This window comes from Taeniopygia guttata, chromosome 4, assembly GCF_048771995.1.
Source record: "Taeniopygia guttata chromosome 4, bTaeGut7.mat, whole genome shotgun sequence".
NCBI classification, from domain to species: Eukaryota; Metazoa; Chordata; class Aves; order Passeriformes; family Estrildidae; genus Taeniopygia; species Taeniopygia guttata.
Window position 1 is genome coordinate 45,816,453 of NC_133028.1, and position 24,840 is coordinate 45,841,292.

The 24,840-nt window shown below is 41.1% G+C and overlaps 1 protein-coding gene across 1 annotated transcript in view; it reads left to right on the forward strand.

Annotated features, from left to right (window-relative positions):
* ELOVL6 (ELOVL fatty acid elongase 6) overlaps positions 1-23,881 on the forward strand; it is a 74,739-nt gene extending 50,858 nt beyond the window's left edge. Inside the window, exons 3-4 of the mRNA XM_030271590.4 lie at positions 19,216-19,367; positions 21,242-23,881. Coding sequence (XP_030127450.1) covers positions 19,216-19,367; positions 21,242-21,666 — 577 coding nt within the window. The 3' untranslated portion in view covers positions 21,667-23,881. The remainder of the gene's footprint in view (positions 1-19,215; positions 19,368-21,241) is intronic.
* The last annotated feature ends 959 nt before the right edge of the window (positions 23,882-24,840 follow it).

A 24,840-nucleotide genomic window follows, 5' to 3' on the forward strand; every position in this document is an offset into this window, starting at 1 on the left:
GGCCAGCATGAGCTGCTGGGTGATATAAAAATGTGGACTTCATGCTTTGAAGCTACAAGCTGCCAGGATGAATCTGCCACAGAGGCCACCTCAGGGCAGGCACTGGAGGAGAGCTCTGCTTGTGCAGATGAGAAGCATTGGCCAGAAGGGCACAGTCAGGAGAGGGATTCACAAACTCCACAGCCTGCTTCCCCCGTCACCTCAAGTAGCACCATTCCGGGACAGGGGTTCCCAAAGCACTGCAGAACTCACCCTTTGCCCTGTATGTTAGGAAAGAAAAGAGACAGCAGAGTGGAGGGGGTGTATGAGATGTTTGGCCTGCACAGAAGCATTTAACCTGCTGGATTTGCCATGGGCATCAGTTGATTATGAAAAGTATATGACTATGTTTTGCTCTTCTGAGATGCTGAGTAGTGGGCAGGAGAGTGAAATAGGGAAGGGGGAAAACCAACCCCAAATGTTTGCAGTGAGACAGCAAAAGCGAAACCTTTGTAGCTTCCATAGCAACATGCAATCCCATACAAAACCTCTTGAATTCTTGCCTGGAAAACAGGAGAAGTGACAAAGAATTCATTAAGATGTGAGACAACGAGGTTTTGAAGTTATTACAGAATTATAATTGCTTACACTTAACACTTATAGAAGTGTTCACTGGAACATCCATTACCTGGTGCTTCAGCACCAGTGTCCTTTCTGGAGCCATCTGTCACAACCTTACTGACTTTCTCAGCAAGCACCACTTGAAATGCTGTAAACTTGCCAAGTAACTTGGATTTGATTTTTTCTGGCTCCTGTCGTAGCTAGGTGTTGCATTTATATATGCTGGGTCTGAAAAGCATTCTGGCTGCCTCTGAAGGTCTATTCAGGTACATTTAGAGGACTGTAGACTTACTACAGATCCAGAAAAACACTCCTTAAATTTCAAGAGACTTCTTCTTTGGCTTTCTGGGATGCTAAAATGCTCTGACTTTTACAATACCTTGCAGAAATTCTAAGTAATGTATTTGTCTGCCATGAGTGGTTTACTGAGGAAAAAAAACCTGCCTGGAGAGCCGTCAGTATTCTGCCTCAAGGTCAGTGTGGGGCTTTTTTCTGGACTCCTTGTTTGTCTTCCTTGTCGCATTCCTACCATTTTACCTGCTTCAAATATCCTCAGAAATAGTAACACTTAACAGAGTGTTAAAAGAGAGAGGCTGAAAAAAGGTGTGTTTTGGGCTTTAAAAGAAAAGGAAATTGCCTGCCAGGCAATCACATGGTCTTTCTTCAGAAGTATCCAGTATGCCCTTTGGCTTGCCAACATCATTTAAATGTGGTAGCTGCTCTTGTAGGAAACTTGCCACACTTATAAATAAACAAAACAATTACACCATCCTGCTGAGCTTGCTGAGCATTCAGGAGCCTGGTCAAGAGTGAGTTTTGTGTCAACACTGGCAGCCAGCAGGATTTCTCAGAGAAAAAGCAGCTTTATTTTCCTTTGAACGCATTGACTAGTTTTAAATATTTTGCCACTGAAACCTTCAGTAAGAGCAATGACAGTAAATCTTGCTTTTCACTTGGAAATCACTGTGAGAACATCATCTCCTGAAATCTTTTGCTGAGAAATCAGTTTGAGATACTGGGGTTCCTGGGCTGGTTTGGTTTTTTGGTTCCTAGCAGGTTTGTTGGCTTGTTTCAGACATTGAAGATTTGTCCTGTTTTGTTTTATTTTGTTTTCTACGCTTTAATTAAGTGTGTTTACCCAGCCTGGTTATGTACTGAGGTCGTGGGGGAGCAGAACCATCTTGCTCTGTGGTAACAGGAACCTGTTCTTAGGAAGCTACACAAAAGGTCTTTCTTCAGTCCTATAAGACCCCAAGGAAACCATTGCTGTTTCACCTACACAATTAAAGTGACAGTCAGTCCTGTATTTCTGAATATTTCTTGGGGGCAAAACACATCAAACCTGAATTGCCAGTTTTATATTCGTGATACTTGGAACATAAAGTCAGGGCCATTCATTGAATGTTTTACTTGGAGTCTATAAAAGCTGAGGCCAGGACTCACAGAAGGATATGAAGTCATTAATTCATGTTTTCATTACATCTCAGATGGATTTTTGTAATTCCTTTTATAGGCCACAGAGTCTGTGTATGGTTAGCTTTTCTTTCAAGGAGCTTGGACAGGTTTGATCTCGTTTTCACAGAGGACAGCAGCATGGCACCATTTTCCTGTGCACCCTTAAGGGGCTGACAACAGAAGTTTCAGGGTCAAAGCTCTGACTAATAATAGTAGAAGGTTGTCTTCCCTAGGGAGTACTGTCACATCAATGCAGGAAGCAAAGAAGCTAAAATATCTAACGTGATGCAATCATTTATAGGCAGAGGCTAAGCTTGACTATGGCTGGTGGGTGCAGTGAGAGGAAGAATATTTCTTCATCTAGCCAAGCCACACCACTATAATGCTCTTATAATTTCCTGAGATCACTTAGATTCTAATCCAAACCCAAGTATGCTTTGTAGGTGTGGTGGAAATGAGTAGATGTCAGTACGGGATTTCCAAATGTCTTTCTTCCACAGTATCAAATGTAGCTAAAAGTTTGCTAGCTGCTTGCCACAAAGCTAACCAGAGCCTCAAAAGCAAAGTAATTCCCACAACAGGTGTTTTACTTGAAAAATGAAACCCATAAAGACTCACTAAAGGAAGGTGACTCACTTTCCCTTTACAGAACTGGTGTTGACTAATTTGCTACTGAAAGCACAGCAGCACGTGTAGAGGGGTTTGCACCCACAGAGGGCTCCTGACAAGGGAATCCGAGACATGCCTTTATGTGAAGAGTTCCATTCTGAGCTGAATTAAACAGATAAGACAAAACATATCTTTAAAGAAAATATTTGAGTTGCTTGGATTTGTGACTCTGAAATACATTCTAGTTATGCGTGTAAGTAGGAAAATCAATGAAGGGTGATTGAGATTTATGTCCCATTGCAAGAACTGCTGTTCACAGATACTTGCCATGGAGATTTAAACACAACTTAATTTCTCATGTTGCTGAGCAACCCATCCAAATCTTAAAATACTCTGAAATTTTATAAGGTCCTAACAGTACATTCAAAGAATATTAATTATCAAAAAGATGAATGTTTGCCAAATAACATTGAAATTAATAAGCACATTTAAGGTGAATTAATTTTTAAATTTAAAAGGAAATTAATTCAAAGTGAAACATTCCCTATATTTTTAAAGCATTTGTAATGCATATTCTCAGGACATTTCTCAGAACCCAAATCAGTAAAAGGCTTAATATGCACCTACTTAACAATTTATTTCTATAAGACCATGTTCATCTTTACATAGTTAAGTAATTTTCTTACATGACAGATAAAGAAGAATCTTTTTAATTACCATTTTGGACATGAAATTGAATGTTGGGTGAACATTAGAAATTCAGAATGATTGGAGAGAAAACAAAAATCCATTGGATGAGATTTAACAGTTTAAGAAGAAAAGTTTCTTTTCCATAAATTATTGTAATTCCAGTTGGAATATACAAACAAGGGTGTGTATAGTGAATTCATACAGTGCAAAACAAATGCTAACTGGCATTAAAAAATTGTGTGGAGGTGATAAAAATATACAGACTAAGAAAAATAAAGACAAAACAAAGAACTGTCAAGAAGATGTATCTCCAGTATCTACCTTATTTATTCTAACTAAACTTATTCCCAGATTTGTTACTGATACCGTGTGACAAAATGCTGTGCCCATCTTCTAAAATCTCACCCCTCTGTTCACTCTGCTGTTACTCCTGTGGACTCCTGTGTCCATCAAAATAATTTTGAATGTAAGCTGATTTTACTGTTTTTACCTACTCGGGCCTAATCAAAAGTAAATCAAGGAGTCACTGTGAGATGTGGCTGATTCTACTTTATAGGAGGTATGGATAGGACTGTCTAAAAATCATAACGAAAAATCTCTTTTCTCAGTGCTAAGCTGGGCCTCCTTTCTTTGAAACCTTTTCTTTTTCTCTGACTTAGCTTGCTTGCCTTTATTGCTGGAAAATGAACATCTCAGCAAAGTGAATTCAGTACATCATTTGAAAAACTGTTGTTGTGCTCATTTTGCCCCTTTTCCTTCGCCACTCTCACAATCAATGAATCTGTTGACACTCAGTGTATCACCTTGAATTACACTTTTCTCATGAGCTGACCTGTCCCAGCCCACAGGAGCCCTCACAGGTCACCCACCACCCAGCATGAATAATACCCAAAGCAAAGCCACCAAGAGTGAAACTTTGCCTCTCAATTTTATACAGGGATCAGACTGAAGTGCACATTTGAGAAATAAAGAACATCTGTCTGGTGGCTTAAGCAGGGAACTGTACTAGAGAGAAAGTATATAATTAATTTAAAAGGAATCAGTCAAATCAATCAGTCAAATTCTCTGCCTGTATGACGGCACTTCTGTATTTTACTCAGCCTCAACACTTGGTTTGTGAGCATGGTAAAAGGGCGTGAAATCCCTGGGGAACTGGTATCTCCATGTATTTCCTTCCCAGTAAGTCCCTGACAGCTTGTGCATGTTGGAGGCAGCGGGAGTACAGCCCTGAGAGGTGTTAACTTGCATGACCTCCCAAATCCCGCGCCTGGGCTGCGGATGGGCTGTGAATAAACACCGCCAGCGCTCGCACGCAGGGCTTGGCTGCGCGCGGGTGTCGGCCCTGGGTTAGCGGAGTCACGGTTCTGTCACAAGTTCAGCTTCTAAACAAATGTGTCTCCTTGTGCCTGCACCACTCAGCATCCTGCCCCTAGGTTATTGAATTAAAAAAGGAAAATAAAATTATTTGCCAACTGTAGGCGAATCCCTGAGATGTGCATCACCCCACTGAGGACAGAATGAAAAAGATCAGTGGCTTCAGGCCAGCAATTGGTATTAAATTTATGGGTCTGAGCAGCTCATTACAGTTGTATTATAACTTCTATCTTCTTTAAGCCTCCATTCTGTCAAATGCTAGTGTTTCCCTGTAACTTAGATTTTTCTTACTTTATTATCAGCCACTTTTACAGCTTTACTGATGGCTGGCTTCATTGCTTGGCTTGATTCTTTGCTAAATCTTTTACTTTATTACTGTTTGGCTCTATTTGCATAGGATAATTTCAAACTCCTAAATACATACATTTCAGTGCTATACATGACAGTTACTCTGCCAACTTGATACTTTTGATCCTGTAAGTATCTTTAATTTATCCAGCACAACTAGATAATGCCACTTTTTTGGATTATCATTTAAATCACTGCAATTCTATCCTTACTCTAAGATTGCCTTGAGATGATGTTGGATGCTGAGAATAATTTCAGTAACAGCACAGGAACAAGTGTAAATGCCCCTGATGCATTCATTAAGGACTGCTTAAGAGGCACACTGGGCTTATGAATCCTCATGGACTACTTTAGAAATCCTCAGATGGATTCCTTAATTCCTATGAGATTTTGCACCAAGTACAAGGCTTAAGTTGAAAATTGAATTTTTTTCCCTTTTTAGTAGTTGAGCTACAGTCCAAACTTGTCAAAATAAATACCCAAGAACTAGGAAATACTTCTTGAAAGAAAACTATCTCACTGAGTAGGCAGCCTTCACAGGGTGCCAAGGAATTTCAGCTACAATAAAGTCCAGTTATTATTTAGTCATGGTATTGCTCGAGAAGTAACAGCTTTCATCAAGAAATATTGTTCCTGCAAGTTCCCACCCTCCATGTGCTAGATCACCAGGAAGCAATGTCAGGTAGCAGCACACTGAACAGGATAAAACCAGGTGATAGGTGATTACTATTGATTAGCTGGCTCCTTGGAAAGCAGAGCAGATGCAAGGATGCATGGGTAGAGCTGGAAAATTATTTTTCATTCTCTGTAAGAAAAGAGTTGATTTTCAGCAGTGTATGAGTACAAGAGTGTCCCTCTGGTGTTCCTCAGGCAATGATTGAGTGCAGCTGCCCTTCAGCCTGACCACTGCTCCTTGCTTATCTCTACCAAAACCTAGCGGGCCTCACGTAGCCGCTCAGTGCTCTGGGTAAGGCTCTCTGTGCAATCTGTGCAAGCATAACTCTCTTCACTTTTACCAGTTATCTTCCCCTCTGTTGCACACACTACTGGTAGGGATCTAGACAGACCCAGCTTTTTTTTGTCTTTTTTTTTTTTTTTTTCTTTTTTTTTTTTTTTTTCCTATTGTGCTTTTTAAGCAGCTCAAGTTCTTCCACCATCTCACAAAGCCTCACTTATTTATTTTTTTTTTGTGCTCTGCTCTCGATATTGCCTGAATATAGCTATTCCCAATCATAAGGAAGGCAGATCTGGAGAATCAAGCTACATTTATTTAGGCTCCGTGAGGAGAGACTGGAAGGCAGTACCTGTGGTGGATTGATTTTTATCCACACATAGAAATAAGCCTTATGAGTAGTAGTTACAGCAATTGGCAGAATTGTTGAGTTTGCCACTTTAGTAAGGGAGAGTCAGATGGATTTTTCTCTGCTGTGGTGTTAATGTGATTAAAATCTCCAGATGACACTGTCCATCGATCGGGAGCCCTGCAGAGATGTCACTGTTTGGGTATGCTTAATGAGGTCCCTGGGGAGGGAAAGAAATAAGTTAGGTCTGGCTTTCCTTCCGGTTTTGTCAATAAAAAGGACAAAGAAATGGTTTGGGGAGCCAGGTGAGTTGTGACTAAGAAATCTGCCAACAGCAGGGAAGGGCTGAAGGGAGTGGCCCTACACTGAGGGATTATTGCTAAGAAGAAAAAAAAAGGCTGGTGCAAGATGCACAGTATCTGCCCTCACTGGGAAACCACAGAGTGAGCCCTCACTTTAATAGATCTCATTACCTTCCCCAAAATTTATCACATGGGATCCTAACACCACCCAGGCATGCATGCATATGCTTATGGGTCTATAAGGCTGCACAAATGATATATTATTTCTTGAAGTCATGTAAAATATTTGCACAATTTCTAAATCGGTCTGAGTTGGCCTGACTTCAAGTTTTGGTCCCAGCTGAAAACTCAAATGATTTGCATTGAAGAGCTTTCTAGAAAGGCATTTGGATCAGTGCAGTAGACAGGTCTGAAAAGCAAGGCTTGTGTGCTTTGTTCAGTGGTAGGGCTTTTTTTTTAGAAATGGAAGGAGAATTCTCTCAAATTTGCTTTGGGATTTTGATAGGACTGAGCCCAAACCTCAAAGTATACGTGATTTTATGCAACAAGACGTTTTCTGCCAAAAAGACTGATGATAACTGCAAAGATCAGCAGAAGTTGTGCTCACACACATGGTCCTGAAAGCTAGAGAACCTCATTATAAAATACTTCCAGTACTGCTGACCAGCAGGTTTTAGGATAAGCAAGCACCATATTGAAAAAAAAGTGTTATTCCTCATCTTCCTCTATTCCTACCTTTTTTTTTTTTTTTTTTTTTTAACATTACTGTGGCTTGGACTTCACCCTGAATGAATATGCTTCACCTTCAATTCCGGTAAAGGAGGACTGTGTGGGTGAACTGCAAGATTGATTTGTTCTCCTTTCCAGTTAGGTAATGGTCAAGGGGAGAGGCTGAGGAGCAGCTAGGCAGCAAAACATCAGAAGGAAGGGTTTCACTGTTGGGGCTTGTTAAATTCTTGGTGTTCTCATGACTTTGAATTTGTGTATGTTTTGGAGGGACCCATTTCTGTTATTCAGAGCAGTGGATTATAGAGATAAGTTTGTAATAAACGTAATGGTACCTACTACAGCATTGGTACAGTTCCTGCTGCATTCCCAACTGTAGCCTGTGCATTTCTGAGCCTTTGAATCACTCATGGGATTTTCTGTCACCCTGTAAAGGAGCATATTTAAAACAAGATCCAGCAGAGATGCCAACCAGTGTCTTGAATTCCTTTTCAGTGGCTTCCTAGAGTAGAGAGCTGTTCAGAGCATGGCACTATCTTTTGAACTCTTTAATGCCAAGGTTGGCTGGAAAGGCTCCTGCCTTTCCCGGTCTTTGTTTTCCCCACTATGAATGAAAGCAGTGAAATCATGTCATTAAGAAGTGGAGGAGAGACTATTCTAGCTGCATCATTTACCAGTCCAGGTAAATGGCATGGCCATGGAGCCAGCCTGGGCAGCACATCAGGGTGGGCAGCAAGGCACTGGAGGCAGCACCTGCTTGTGGGATGGGTGGAGGGGTCGGAGAGCTCCAGCAGGAGAGGGCTGGAGCTCACTGTGGGGTGCATGGATACAGGAGCTTAGAGCAGAGGAGAGCTGCAGAGAATGCCCATTGCTACTAATCACATTCACCTCCCCAGAGAAAGTGAACATTTTCAAATAGTGCATTCCCTCTCCTCTCCCAGCTGGAGAGGTAAAATTGCAAGTGGGAACAAAGGCATTAGTCATTACAAGCTTTCAGGCAGTTTAGGAAGTTAAAGACATTTTCTAGTTGGAAACATTTGTGAAAATAGTGCTCTTAATTACAATGGCATAGTCATTTTATAGATACCTCGTAGGCCTTGAGACACATGGGATGAAGAGGATGAGTACTGTCTTTTTAAAAATGAGATTAACATAAGTGCTCTTAAATGACTGTTATGTTAATTTTTGAAAAAGTGTTTTTAAAGGTGTTCAGTTACCATAAGAAAAAAGTGTCTCATGGAACCAAGGTGCTTATTACATTATTTTTTCTTTTTCCTGGCTGTTGTAAGAGAATAAATAATGGTCCCAAAATATTTTATATGTAGATTAGGCCTTGGAGGACACAGGCATGAAGGAGTTGTTCCTCTGCTTTCAATTATCTGCTGCAGCTGAATTGTAGTAACTGAGCACATAGTTGTCTAAACACAGTTAATAAGGTGTTCTGTAAACATAATTAACAAGAGCAAAATATAGTGGCAAAAATTTCCTTCTTTATTTTTACAGTTTTACACTGAAATTGCTAGATATAGAATGAGCATGTAAATAGTCACCATAGTTTGTCAGCACCAGAGAAAACTTGGTAACATTTTTTCACATCTGTGCCCAAAATTAGTTTTGTTAAAGGAAAATGTGAGAAAATTATAGCCAGTGTGATTTTTTTTTTCCAGTGAAATGCAAAGAATATAGAGCAGAAGGGAGTTCAGCTTAGGTGCTTGATAACATTATGATAGTCCTAAATCCCAACATACAAAAAGAAACATTGCAGTCCTCTGAAAGATTGACTTTGAAATAATCAGATTTTTTCATTTTACAGTGAAAGTTTAGGGTTTTGTTTTTGTCCATAGTTGACTCACTGCTTGTGTCTTCAGGCTTTTACTTCATAGACTTGGCTGGATGGAAGCCTTATAAAAATGGATTTCCCACATACTCCATTGCTGCTGAATGGGACTAAAACACCATTTTTGTAGTTTTGTCAATTGGAGGCATAAGTAAAGGAGAACAGGAGTTTTAGGAATCTTGGCATTGAATTTTCCACCTCATTTTTTTATCTGCTCACGTCACAAGCAGTTAAGCACCCCATCATGGATTGCTTACCTTAAAATCAGGATCCATACCTGATTTTATTCTGGAGCTGACTGGTACAAAGCAACGACAGTAGTTAAAACAACTGCAAAACTTCCACGAGGGAGAAAATCCAAGTATTTTCTGCTACAGTTAAGGCCAGTTGCTGCAGTCTGGTCCTGTGCAAACTCAGGAGGTGTGACAGTGGGGAGGAGGTGGAAGCATGGATGCTATTGAAACTCACTTTGTAAGTTCACATACTCTGTCACTTCTGTCCACCTGTGTCAGGCCAAATCTACCCTGGTGTTTGCCTAAGGGAAAACAGAGGGAAGGCAAGGGTCTGACTGCATCTGTGGAAGGCACATCTGATGTTCAGGCTAGGTCAGAATGCTTTCAGCTGTTGGTGTTTCTAGGACAGCACAGCTTTGTAAATTTGCTCTGTATGTCTCTGCACATCATTCTGTATTTTTAGATCTTGAAAATGTGCTCGCAAACTATCAAATGTACAAGCAATGAAGTGTTGTTAAGAGGTGTGCCAATAGCTTTTATGTCTATAAGCTATTTACCTTGAAAGGTATAGGTGTACCTTGGGTAATTAATATGAAGGACTTTGGACTTGAAGGTTTAGAGAGCAACTTCAAAAAGTGAAAAGAAAATCTGCAGTAGGCCAAAGGACTCTGAAGAAAACTCCTACTGGAGCATGTTTACTGTTATTTCATGTTTACTGTTTTCAGTGATACAGAGTGAGGTCAGACCTCTTTCTGCTTACGTCAAACAGACTTCATGGGTAGGGCACTGAATCACAATTCACAGATTCACAGAATAAGCTGAGTTGGGAGGGACCCACAAGGGCCATCAAGCCTAACTCTTAAGTAAATGGCCCATATGGGGATTGAACCCACATCCTTGGACTCATGAAATTTCACATCATTTCTTACCCAACGTGGATACAGATTTTTGACAGGACAATTAAATTTCAGTTTGCCTCACCTGTCTTTGAAATGGGTTTTATGCTTAACCACCTTACAAGGCTATCAAATAAGTAAAGGCCATAAAGTTCTGTGAGGAATTCCTGCCTAGAATGTTAAGGGCCTTGAAGATGCCAACACACAGAGAAGTCTGAAGGAAGTTACCTGAATAGACCCCAGCTCATGAACAGCTTTGTACCTAGCAGCTCTTCACACAGGAACATCTGACCTAAAACAGCTGCTGGCCTGAATAATATTTAGGTTGGTAACTCTGGGACAACCCAGGCTGGAAGTGGTAGGTCTTGGCTGTTGGAAAGACGACCAAGATTTCAGAATGGCAGAGAAAGGTCTGCTCTGTGGAGAAAATGGAGATGTTCTTTTCATCTGAAGTGGATTCAGTAAGGAGGCAGAGCCTTCTCGGAGGTACCTGGATCAGTTCTAGGAGGTAAAACAGAGAAGTGTTTTACAAATGTCTTAAAACAAGTCTTTTTTGCAGGAACAGGTCTCCCTCTTCATCACTAATCTTGGCATTGCTTGAAAGCACTTGGAAAATGTTGAAAGACAATGAAACAGTAGCCTAATTACATTAATTTTCTTTGCCATTCCTTACAAATAACAGTTGGGCTGAGTTCATCAGCTGTGATTTGAACAAGTGTCTCTCTAGGATTTCAGTGTAACGCACTGTTAATTCCTGTCTTTTAAATGCTTTTAAAGCATCTCAAAAATATTACATCCAGAGTTAAGAGGGACCAAATCCATACTCACTACCATTCTTTTTCAAACTCTTTTGTGAGTACCATATCGCTATGTATCCTTCATGGATCAAGAGACTGATTAATTTAATTTGGAAAGTTAAACACTCTCCCACAAACCTAGCAAAATATATTTAATAATTAGGCACAGACTTACAAAGCTGGTTCTTCTAGTCAGTTATTAATACAAATGAATATTTCATATAGGCTGCTCTTGTGTCACATTGACCAAGATGTTGGGTGCCAGATCCTTTTCCAGGCTGCTTTTTGTTTCAAGGACTCATTATTTTGCAGTGACTTAACAACAGATTTCATGAACTCCATGAAATAAAAATAAGAGCCATTAATTCCATGTAGGTCATTACATGGAACAACAGTCAAATGATAGCTTTCAGTCATTGGTCACATTTAATTTGAGCTTAATGATCAGCTTTTCACCGTACACTACAAATATCATGATTTTGCAATCAAAGGTAAGTCTAAAAAAACCATATAGTTTCTATACCAGTTTAAATACAGGAAGATCCAGAACTTATGGTAGTTCATGGAATTTATGTAACCTAAATTTTATTGAATACCATCAAGACAAAGAAAGACAGGAGTCACATCTGAGATGACATTTAAGTGGTCTGACAACCTTTTTCTGACACTATATATTAAGATTTTCATAGGCATAATTTAATCATTCTCTCTTTTAGAAGATTTGTTTCATCTGGAAAATCCAACTTTTTTTGTTTTTGTTTTTGGTTTTTTTTTTTTTTACTACTGCACCATCACTGCACATTGTCCAGTGAAGTTAGTTGGTGCTGCGCCTCCCTTCCCCCTGCAGAGCTGGTCAGATGTGGACAAATTTGTCCATCAGTGGAAAAAAGTCACATCAAGATGTAAGAGGTGATTAATTAAAAAAAAAAAAAAAAGTGGATGAACAGCTACTATGAAATCTAACCAATCCACAAACACCCAAGAGCAGCTTGGATATCAGAAATCAGATCAAAACAATTACAAATTCTGGTGGGTTGTGTTGCTCCTTTGCTATGTTTCTGCATATGTTAACCCCCTAGAAAGTGGAGTGCACAGGACCCACATTCTCTCTGAGTGATACCCTGTAAACATGTGTCCATGGACCCAAAAGTTTAAGGGAACTTTGTTAGCCAGGAAACATATTTCTCATTTGTCCTTTGCTTGTACACTGGAAGGTTGGTGTGTGACCAGGTTTTTCACCATCCCTTATCAACGGAGGAAGGAATGCTGTCTCTGTCAGACAGACTCTTGAGGAGGTTACTCTTGTGGTCTTAATTCATTCCCCAGCCTTGAAACAGCCTGGCACATCTGCCTACAAAAGTTTTTGGAACAATATTCTTTGAATAAGCACCCAGGCAGCAGTAAAAGTCAGTAGGCTGTTGGTCCATAATTCTGATCAGCACAAACCAGACTGTAGAGTATCCTTTCCTCATTTGTCATTGCCCAGATAAATGCTTTAACCTGGACAGTCCCTTTTGGTATTGCTCAACTTCAGAAAGAAACTGCCCTCTCTATAGCCACATCCTGGAAGAGCTGAAAAAATGCAGTTCCTTTTTTTTTTTTAACAGATGATGAGGGCAGAGTCTCATAAGCATTCTGATTTAACTGCTAAATTTTTGTTCGACTGCCTTCTCTTTTTGCCATTAAGGTTAGCAGTTTTGCAGAGTACTCTGCTCGTAGGGGACCTGAAAATACCACAAAATATAAAGACAGATTTTAGATTAGGAGCAGGCCAATGGTTCATTAAATCTTCTATCTTTCCCACTGGGCTGATAGTATAATCACCACAGCAATAACAATACAGCAAGCACACTGTGATCTGACTACCTCATCTGTCTACACAGGTAATAGTTTAGGTTTATCTTTCTATAATACAGCTGTAAATATATATTTCGTATGTGGTCACCTTACAAATGCACATTTCCAGAACTCCTGCTCTGTTTGCTAGGTAGGACCTGTCATCATCTCCTTCCTCCCTGGAATAGGCCATTTCCCAACACTACTCTGCCAACTTTATCTGTAGTCACCTAGGAAAAAGTAATACAGACTTGGAAAAAACCCTTTCTTCTGCAGATTGGCAAGTGCTCCAGTCAATGGCAGCATCCTCTGGAGGTGCCCCAGTGTCTATTGAGTCAGTCAAAACTACTGTTCTTTCTTATGTGGCTAAAGCAAGGTCTTATGGGAGACCAGTAGAAATCTACAAACGCCTTAATTTTCAGCAACAAAATCTGTCAGTTTCTAAAGAAGTCTGTCACCTAGCCCTGTCTCTGCTGTGTTATCTTTGTGGTGCACATCTTTGATGGGCTGGTACTCTGGGACTGCAGAAGAAGAGTGATTGGAAAGAAGCTTGCCCTCACCAGGTGGAGAAGAAAACTATAAATACTTACAGAGAGCTGCAGAACAAACCTACCACTCATGTTGAAAAATCGGTTTGTTACAAACTTATTTTTAGGGATTAGTTAAAAAGCACGGCAAGGGAATGACTGAATGATATGAAGTGTTCTTTGACATGGAGGTGCACCCACCTTGGTACATGGTGCTTGGTAATACCAGGAGTTCCTGGGTTTCTTTACTCTTGTGACTGCTGTCCTGTTGGGGACTGTTCAGCAGTGTTTGATGAAGCTGCATTTCTTTTCAACAAAATTAGTTCTGAGTTGTTTCTGGTACATGCTTCCTCCCTGCATGTTCCCAGTATCAGTTCATAGTTTGTGTGTGTTCTGTTGCTTGGCTAAGCACAGAAGAACTCTGCTGTCCCTTTTACAGATCCTGCTGTCTCTAGGTGTGCTCTCAGGACTGTCTGGCTGCTTGGAACTGACAGACTGAGGGGTGCTGAAGCAGTGCAACTCCTTCCTCTTTCCTGTGGACTGTGGGATTTAAATCAGAAGGGCACAGAAAGGCCATTTTATTATGTTATGAGATAACTCTTCAGCAGCAGAAGGGAAGCTTGGAAGCCAAAGTGCTGCTGCTGACCAGAACAGGAAGGTGAACATGGTTTGATTTGTCATGAAGGAAGATGTAGGAAGCCCCGCATTCTTCACCTGCTGCCCTTTAGACATTTCAGAGTGGTCCCTCTGTAAATATTTCACATGCTAAAATTAAAAAAAAACCAAACAAATGAAAAAACCCAAACAAACAAAAACAAAAAAAAAACCCCAAGAGTCAACAAACACCTAAAGGACCTGCTTCCCCACTTTTCTTGCTGTTATGGTACAAGCAGGCTGCAGTCAATGTGGTCATCTCAGCTGCTTTCCCAGGACCGCTGTCTGCTCAATGTGGCTTTCACAAAGAAGGATGTTGTACTTTTTGCCTTAGTCTTGTGCTTCCGGGGCACAGACTTACCTGCCAGAACTCCTGTGAGTCACCATGTAAGCAGGTTGGGCAGAATTAATACCTTTTCTCTTTTCCAGCTGGGCCTCAGGCTGGGAGCTGGAGCTGGACCTGTGGGAGCTCAGTCTGGGTGGCCAGCTGGCTCGCTGCTGGACTAGCCCAGCACACCCACAGCACACTGTAGTCCAACACCTGAGACTGGTTGAACCAACTGGGCACTGCATATACAGATTGCATGGTTTGTTTGGTTAAGTTTTTTTCAAACCAGAGCAGAGACTTTCCACTCTGTGATTATCCTTTAGGACCTGTTGCTATATTCCGTGCTGCACTTCTAAATTTGTTCTTATTTGGAACCCTGCTCAGTTCTGCAGGGTTGGTGCTGGACTGGGATGTCCAGAGGTGTCAGGAGCTAAGTGCAGGGATGGGTCTTAATAGAAAGCAGCCCTGGCAAAAATGTGTAGTGACCTCCACTGTGAGGAGGAGCTGAGCCTGCTGCAATGCCACCTGGGGTGGACTGAAGGCTTGAAGTACCTGCTACTCGCTTCAGCTTTTGACAAACATATACTTCACTCCCTACTGGCAGGTAGGATGGAGACAGCAGAAAGTAGCAATAAGCTTCAGACAATAACACCTGCATTGTCTTCCCATCAGCCTGCTCTCCAGCCCTTCTTAATTCTGCACCTAACCCATGCACGAGATGTGTTGTGGGGCCCTCTAAGTACTGGATTTCTGTGGCCAGGTTTTGGTAGCAGGAGGACCATTCCTCATCCCCCTCTTCGCCTCACCACTGGGGAAGAGGAGGTAGAGAATTCAGGAATAAAGCTAAACCCAGGAAGAAGAGCAGATGGGGGGGGGGGGGCGTGTTTTTCAGACCCTTTTTTAATAAAAGTGAAAAGTTTAGCTTTCATTTCTCATTATGCTACCCTAATTTGACTGGGGATAAACTCATTTCCCCAAGCTGACTCTGTTTTGCCCTTGATGGTAACTGGTAAATGATCTCTCTGTGCCTTTATCCCAGCCCAGGAGTCTTTCAATATATTTTCTCTCCCAGTTGTGGAGGGAACTGATAGAGCAGCTTCAGTGGGCACCTGGCATGCAGCCAGGGTCAACCCACCAACCCCTGTTTGAAAACAAGTTTGAGAGGGAAAAATATTCATTTGTATTTTACTCATGGATATATTTTGATAATACTATGAACAGTAAAATATCAATTGGGCATTTTTTAACTTACCAGAGAAGTCACTGGTAGTATCTGAAGGGTAGTGTAGAATGTAGGACATTTTGAGCCTGAATAGGTAAGAAAGCTGCATTAGATGATGCAGTTTCTGATCAGTCTCTCTAGTTGTAACAGACTGTAATTGTACAGTAATTCACTGCTACCTTATTTTGAAAATCCCTGCAGATGATTCCCACCAGACAGACTGCTTTGGTAAGCAGTTCATTTCAATACCTCACAAAAGCTATAGCAGAGAGCAGGGCGAGGACAGAATGAAGCAGAAGTGATTTACTGAGTAAGCAATGTCATCACTCTGCTGCACATCATGTCTTTGCAAGATAGAAATTTGTTGGTTGATTTTACCTTACAGAGCAAACAAGATAAAGTAGCAGAGGCACAGAAAGCAGTCTTAGTTCTGTGGCTCCAAGACACATTTACAGGAATGCATCAGATCTTTTTCAGTCTCGGGTGGTGCATACTTGTTGGCAAGGCAGTGTTTTGGCATGCAGCACTTCTCATAAGCTTCTACCTGCTCATGGTGCCTATTTAGGTAATTGAATCAGTTACTTGGAGTTTGCTATCCTTGTTTTGCATAAAGCCTAACTTGGTGAATTATGTAAAAATGTAACTTGGTTTCTATTGAGATAAAAAATACAGATTAGTCTGACTCACACCATGTAGAGCTGTAATTGGGGTCACTTCTAGAGTCATGGAACTAAGAGGAAGCCACCATCCTGTGGAATTGTAGAAAAGTGTGTGAGTGTGAATCAGTGTGTGTGTGCTCCAAGGAGAGTTCTGCAGTAGCTGCTAAATGGAAAGACAGGCAGAATTACATCAATATAATCTCAAAGAGCAAAGGGACACTGTAATCCCCCCCAGGCACAGACTCTGTGGCTCTGTTATCAGTCTAGGTTAGATCTCTGGGTGTCCATACCCCATCACAGTTGGATCATTGTTTGCCTGTTGCTCAAACAAGTGCTCTTCTCATTTGCAATTTTGTTCATGGCACAGAATTCTCTTTGGTTTCAAAACTCTAGTAGCAAACAATTTTTTAGAAAAGCAATACAGCTTCTTTATAGAGAAAGACATATTGCTTGCAGCTATTTGATTTCATTATTTAAAATTTCCTTTTCTCCCCCCATTTTAATGTCAGCTGAGATACTTGCTAATGGCAGAAACTAGTGTATCATTAAGTATTCTGCCTGATCTTCCTCCACCCAGTTTTGCAACCACCCAAAACATAGGAGCAGGCAGCAGCATGCCCTGGCTAGCCTGAGGAGTTCACTGCCTCAGGAAGTGATCAGATCACATCTGTGTCAGGATCTCCTGTCTTCTTGGGAATGAGAAATGCAGCTCCTGAGAAGAAAAAAAAAAAAAAAAAAAAAAAGGGGGGGGTGGCAGGTGGCATGTTTTAAACACCAAAGAGAAGACACAGAATGAGTTGCACCTCATTTCAAAACTCCTCCTGCAGGTTTTGGCACTCTCTGCTGAGTTAAAATGACCGATGCCTGAAAGATGTGAGAAAAGTGTGCTGAGAGTATTTCTGAGAGGAAACAGCCCTACATGGAGAGGATGCACTGTGAGCTGTGTAGATGATGAAGCACTGCACTGTTTCCTTTGCATGCAGGGGTGGATGAACATGGGAGACTGCAGTGGCTCTCTTGCCTAAGCCTGGGAATATGTGTGTTGCTTTGGGCAATGCTAATGGCAAACACTGACTCAGCTAAACTGCTTCAGCGCACCTGAAAACCACAGCAGGGTGGTTTTTTACTTGAACATAGCACAAGAGGACTCCTCTGCCAGTGGAGCCAATGAGCAAATACCACTGTGCAAACAGCAGATAATAATAGTAGCTTTGTAAGTGCTCACAGTAGTCTGAATTTCCTGGTGGCCCAGTGAAGCCTCAGGCTTCAGAAGGTAATGGTGCAGGAGCCAGGATGCAGCACTGGCTGTAGAGCCCCATCTGTGATGCCACTGATGGCCCAAAGAGCAGCAGGTACTGTGGCACTCCACTGGGCTGCAGATTCCATGCAATGGACAGGGGAGAGCAAGCTGCATTGTTCCTAAGCAGCAGGCAGATTTGACTGGGTGTAGCAATGCTGCAGATTTGGAAATCTGAATACTCTGCATATTATATATAAGTTGGGTAAGTAGTTTTGATGTGCAGCAGGCTTACTAGAAGCATCTATTTTGACCAAGAACCATAAAACTTGCCATCAAGCTCAGCTTTTGAGGCTGCCTTGATGATTTTAAAACATGTTTTTTTCACAATACTGACTTCACAAGACAAGGGCAAGTAACAGAGAATCTACAGTTTCAGAGGAACTATTCCTTCTTTCACACACTTTGCATAAATGGTAGCTTGCATTGCACATGTGTTTATACACCAGTTTTATGTGGCTTATTTTGCCTCTGCCATGTAATAGTCACGAAACACAGTGAGGTGGAGTTAGGTCAAGGTCACAAAGAAATTAGAGGAGAGGTAAGATGGAGCTGGGTGGAGGGATGAGGACATATGATGTAGGCATAAAATAAGATATACTCAACCCCAAAATAGATTGTGTCTGTCTCTGCTGTATTTCTTTTTGAAAGCTACTTCCTTCACCCAGTATTCATCACAACACCAAGCTACTGTAGTAGACAATGGGCAGGCATGTTCTCGCCATAAAACAATGAGACAAAACCCCTTCTGCAGAACTCCTTGCTGGTGAGACAGAAGCCTTTGTTCCTGATATGAGCTGGATGTCAACCTATCCCCTATGTAATTGCAGTAATTAATGCTGTTACAAATCTGTTGAAGTTTCTCATTTACAGAACGCTGTTACCTTTCATCTCACTTTGATGAGGTGAAGGTGAACCTGCTGTTTACAGCTTGATTTAACTACCTCTTTCCTCTGTGAGCAATGACCTGTTAAGGGATGAAGTCAAGCATGTGCACCAAAACACTGTCTCTGACTGAGATTCCTCATCAAAATCTATGTGCCCTACCTGGGTATGGCTGTGCTCAGAGCTCCTGTGGATGTAACAAGTACAAGGAGAGATGAGAGAAAACTGAGAAAACCAGAAAAGTGAATTGGTCCTGATTATATTGCTAATACAGCATTTTATCAACTCATTTCTTGTTGTTTCCCAGCCATCAGCATCAAAACTCTGCATGTTGTTTTGAGCTGAAATAGAATGTTTCCCTGCTCCTGAAAACTGAAGGATCATTCCTGTGGTAATTAAATAAAAAACATTAACGTTACCATTCCAGACTTTCACCAGGGAATGTGGCTGCAGTCCAGTTTACAGGTCTGAGTTCAGAGCAACTTCCTAGAAGCCAGAAGAGTTTCTTCAACTTTAAGGCTGTCTCAAACTTATTATTTCAGCACAGTTATGGCCTTTTCCTCATAATGATCTGAAGTGATGACATGTAGATTTCAAATGTCCACTGACCTTTCCTAATTTTCTCTTTTTGTTTTGTAGTATATTCGGTGCTGTTCGAACTGGTGCTTATATGCTGTACATTTTGATGACCAAAGGCCTGAAACAGTCAGTGTGTGACCAGAGTTTTTACATTGGACCTGTCAGCAAATTCTGGGCATATGCATTTGTGCTAAGCAAAGCACCCGAACTAGGTGAGTACACTCTCTCTCTTTCTCTCTCACAATATGCATTTGTGTATTTTTAGAGAAGAAATGGCCATGCAGGAAGCACAGGAAGGGTTTCATCACTGTCAAAATCCCATTTAAGTCTCAGAAAAACTGAGGAAGCATAACAAACCCCAGATTACATGTTTTAGCCCAGGAACAAACTGCAGTGATTATACACAGCAGGGAAGTCAAGAAGTAAAAGCAATCTGGTCCATACCTTTTCCTGAACTACTCGCAGGCAAATAGTAGTGGCATAATCGTCAGTCACACACCCTGTGGCTACAAAAGTGGAGGGTGGGCTATAGCACCTGTGTCAGCAAGAAGTTTTGAGTCAGGCTCTGCCTCCATTCTATAGTTTTCATTCTTTAATACACATCTAACTGTACAATTATGAGCAGTAAGGTGCTTCCTCCCTAGACTATGAAAGCTGTGGCTATCTGCCTCCTCCAAGTAGAAACCAGTTTCTCATAATATCCCTAGCTTTTCCAGTCCTGATTTTTATAAACTTACATTTCTCCAGCATCTTGATAAAGATACTTGTGATATCCATGTGAAAGCCAGCTTGAAAGTCAGGCTTCATGTGTTCTCATCCGTGGCTGATTAGTGTAAGAAAGGGTTGTTTTAATGGAAAGGAGCAGCCTTCCAGCTTTCATTTCAGAGGATGCCCTTATTAAACCCCAAAGGACTGCAGCTCTCACTGTGTTCAGTGTACAGCAAAAATGAGACTTTACCTTTCACCAGGTAATTTAATTCAGCAAATTAGAGGATAGCAATTCATCAGAATTAAAACTAGAATGAGACAGACACCAGTTGCCTTGATGTGTCAGAATCCCTGGGTTTCCTGCTGCTTAAATTGCTGCAAACCCACAGAAATTTACTTGTTAAAAATGGGGAACATCAGCCAGAACTACACAGCAACAATACTTCGGACAGATGATTACTTATTAAAATATGAGTCAACATCTTGCAGTTAATGAAGTGAACAGCAGTGTTACGGTTTATTACAGACAGTGCAGTTTTGCTTCCATCCATGACTAATATTCAGGATTTAGATTTCCTGGGATACTTACACATCAAACTTAAGTCCCCAGGGTCAAATCTCAGGGATCCTTTTGGAAACACTGTGTGTATGTGGAAAACAAGTAGCATACATATATCTAATTGAGATGCTCATTGCAGTCATGAGGAGAAGACGGAAGACAAAAAGCAAGAAAGAGGAATAATACTTACTTTTCTACAATAGTAAGATTGATTTGCAGAAAAGGGATGTGTGTTTCAACATAACCCTAATTTCTTTCTGGAAGCATCTCTTTCAGTATGATAGGTTGCATATGCAACAGCTTTTTTGTGTATTACCTCAAAAGGGTTTACAAATTTTAATTAAGTTCAGTTTGCATGTAGATGTTTGAATCAGAGAACACTGTCCTGCTTCTTCTAGGTTTTCTGCTCTCTGTCAAGCTGCATTTCTCTTCCAGTCACAGTGTATAATATAATGGGCAGTCTCACAGTAAGAGATTATACAAATACAGCCACCTACCTCACCCCAGACTTTTGTGGATAATGTTTGCAGCAAAGGGCTACCAAGTAAACCTATGGAGTTTTCAGATGGGGTTATCCATACAGGAAAATGTAGATTTATTGGTTTGCTAAAGATTGCATAGAGATTAAGGGCCAAACTGTCTCTCAGACCAGCTCTCAGATCTGGAGTGGAGGTGGATTTCATGCTCTAAAGTAGTGTATACTCCAGCAACCGCAAAGGGAAGAGAGCACTGCGTTAATTATGGAATTGTTTCATATGTTTCTCATTTCCTCCCCTCTTCTTTTTTTTTTTTTTTGTGTGTGTTTTGTTTTCATTACAGGTGATACGATATTCATTATTCTTAGGAAGCAGAAGCTCATCTTCTTACACTGGTACCATCACATTACTGTGTTACTTTACTCTTGGTACTCCTACAAGGACATGGTGGCTGGCGGTGGCTGGTTCATGACCATGAACTACGGAGTACACGCCGTCATGTACTCGTACTATGCCTTGCGGGCTGCTGGCTTCAGGGTCTCGCGCAAGTTTGCCATGTTCATCACCCTGTCGCAGATCACTCAGATGTTGATCGGTTGCGTGATCAATTACCTGGTCTTCTCCTGGATGCAGCAGGGCCAGTGCCATTCCCACGTGCAGAACATCATCTGGTCCTCTCTCATGTACCTCAGCTACCTTGTGCTCTTCTGCCATTTTTTCTTTGAGGCCTATATCGGCAAAACCGGAAAAGAAAGGAAAGTTGAATAGTGGTAGAAACGAGAAGCCATAGCTCAGGGTCATCAAGAAAAACAAAATTATAAGACAAAAAAGGCACAAGGAAACACATATATGTATGGTGCAGCTAAAACTTGGCAGCTTAGGGAAAGTTAGCATGGTTTAACCCAGTAAGTTTATGATCCTATCATGGTGAGGACTCACTGAATTCTACTCTATCTCAAAGGACTGCTGATGAAAGACATCTTCCTTCTTGTACCTCTCTGCTCTAGAAAAGAAGGAGAAAAGAAGAGGAAAAATCAAGAAAAAGAAAGAAAAAAGAGAGAAAGAAGAAAAGAGAAATGGAATAATTATAAGGGGGGAGAAAAAAGTACATTAAATAAGCAGTGTGTTTCCCCAAGGTGGAGGAGAGACTTTTATTCAAAAAAAGAAAAAAGGTTCCTTAATATTTTCTAATAATTTCTCTGCATTAAACAAAAAGGCAGAGGTGACAAAAAAAAAATCCATCTATAATAACAACAAGATTGCAGAATTAAAATCTTTTCCATAGAAGGTTAATACCTTTAGCCAAAATGAAGCCCAAAAATATGTTTCCTGCATGGAAACTGGCTGAACTCCACACTGTGGTTATGTATGGAAAAGAGAAGAGATTGATTTCTCTGCTAATGTACTCTGCCAGGAGAGCAGATCTGGGACACAGAGTGACCTCCCTCAGAAGGCAGAAAGGAGCAGTATTTTTACAAGAGTTTAATGTGAAAAGATGCACTGTTGCAATACATATCTCAAAGAGTGCATTTTCCAAGTGCATTTTTCAGTTAAAGGCAAGGAATTTCTGCAGCAGGATAAGTCATAGAGGGTTAAATCAATCAATATTTGCTAAATTACCAGGGGCTAATAGTGGAGGGATGTTCAGGAAGGAGAGGGAGACAACTCCCCTCACAAGATTTTTAGGAATTATCCATTACTCTTAATTTAGCCCGCAGCAACACCGAATTAAATGGGGAGAATTGGGAGAAATCACAGTTAGCGAGAAGAGAGTGATTTATCTGCCCACTTTCAGAACAGAGCCCTGTGGTACAATCTGGATTCTGTGGTTTTGCAGGCACAAGGATGCCTGCCTGAGTTGGGAGAGGTGGCAGGACTGTGCGCCATTGGGTATCACTGTGCTTCTGCATCTGCCTCCTGGGCAGTGCAAAGATGTTCAAAGTGCCCTCCTCTGGTCATGTGGAGATACTACTACAAAACATACCTGGAATAGGTTTTTCTTGAGATTTGTGTAGAAAAAATTAGCCTAAACGAAGTAATTTTGCTGCAACAGCTTGACTCTAAAGTCCAGAGAGAGTTATCTTTCATTAAATAAATATATCTCTGCAGAATCTGTACTGTAACATCAGACTGACCGCTTAAGAAGACACTCTTTATTCTCTGAAGTCAGCTACAGATATAAGGAGAAATATATTTCACTCTGAACCTTAGAGAGTTAGTTGAGAACAGCCATATTCTTTCAAAGACAAGTAGATTGCATTATCTGTGATATTCCAGTCCTTACAAAGCCAAATAAAATGTGTAAAAGTTCCTAGTATTTCAAAGACGCAAGTATGTAAACTTGATGTTAAATGTGTTAATGTAGTATTCTAAATTGTAACAGCTAGGTAGTTTAACTAAACAATTAGAAGAACTAGATCAACAAAATAGGGACTGCTGTTCTGCATAGAATATACACACACCTATAACTACACCCATATACACATTCTGTGAATTGTCAACAAGAAAAAACAGCCCAGTGGCAGAGAATCACATTTCCTGGCTAATGCAAAAGATTGTCATTATCTTTCTTGCTTTAATTTGAGATTGTACAGTACAAAGGGGTTTTTTCAATTATGATTTTTAGCTTTAATTGTGCTGTCATTCATGAAACAGAGCTGCTTTAGTATCCTGTTAAGAGATGACAAGGGCTTTCGGTGTCTCATTATATACAAATGAAAAACAAATAAAGTTACATTCCATAATATGTGAATGGTCTTACAAATCAAAGGCCTTTTCAGGCTCAGATCGTAATTATAACATGCAGAAAATGAGTTTACATTTGTGTTATTTAAGTTATTGATGTGCTGACATTATTTTATGGTACAAAACATCGCAAAATGTGATATGCAGTAATGAAGCTATGATATTCATTAATAGGACTACTGTATACGTGGAAATATTAGACAAAACCAATTAAATGTGTAAACCATTCTGTTATACAGCTTGGGAGTAGATAATTATAATGCTGAATAAGCCTTTTTCCTCATGTTTAATTTTGCCCTGGCTAAAAAGCAGGTTAAGAAGACCAGTAAAGAGTGGAAAAGGCAAAATTATAGTTAACTGCAATTAGCTGATAAAGCATTAGTAGAAGCCCACCATTGTGCCATTTAGAGCCTCAGTCCCATGTGTCTTAAGTCTCTCAGACAGAGCAAGAGGGGCTGGAAGTGGTCCAGTGTCTGGAGCTGAAGCTGGAGCAGACCTCTTGGACTCTCTGAAGTCAGTGGAGGCTTAGCTATGCTTTGAACCGAGCCAGTGTGCCTGACTGCCTTTGTTTTAGCAGAGGGGAAGGAGCTCTGCATATCTCCTGCGAATTTGAGGCTTATGGCTCATGACTCAAAACCTTTTTTGATGGCGACATCATTTCATGGCAAAGACTTGCGGCCCAGCTTTAACACAGGTATGAAACAGGGTTGCAAACAACAATCTACCCTGTAGCATACTCTGTTTTTCTTAACTGCATAGGATTAAACCTCCACATTTCTAGGTCCTGGATGGCAATTCTGGCAATGCCAACACTGATTTCAGCAGAGCAAGAAATTCACCTGCTCTTTCCCCATCTCCCAAAGCCCTCATGGGTACCTCTGCACCATTCCCAGCGTCTGCTCCTCACCATGCCCACTGCCCTCCCAGACAAGGCTGGCTGTGGGAGAGGCAGCTTTCCTGCTGCCTGGGAAGCAGCTCCAGTGCAGTCACCAGCCCGAGTGACCTCCTCAGCAGGCAGTGCAGATGCACCCCTGGTGTGCAGGGGAAGCTGAGCACCAAATGCAGGGGGCATCCTGGCAGGTGACTGGGCTGCAGACAAGCATGCTTGTAGGGATGTGGCAGAAAGATCAGACATGTAAGGTACAGTGACAAATTAGGGAACATCTGTTGTCACACTGGGAACTGGCTGTGACACTG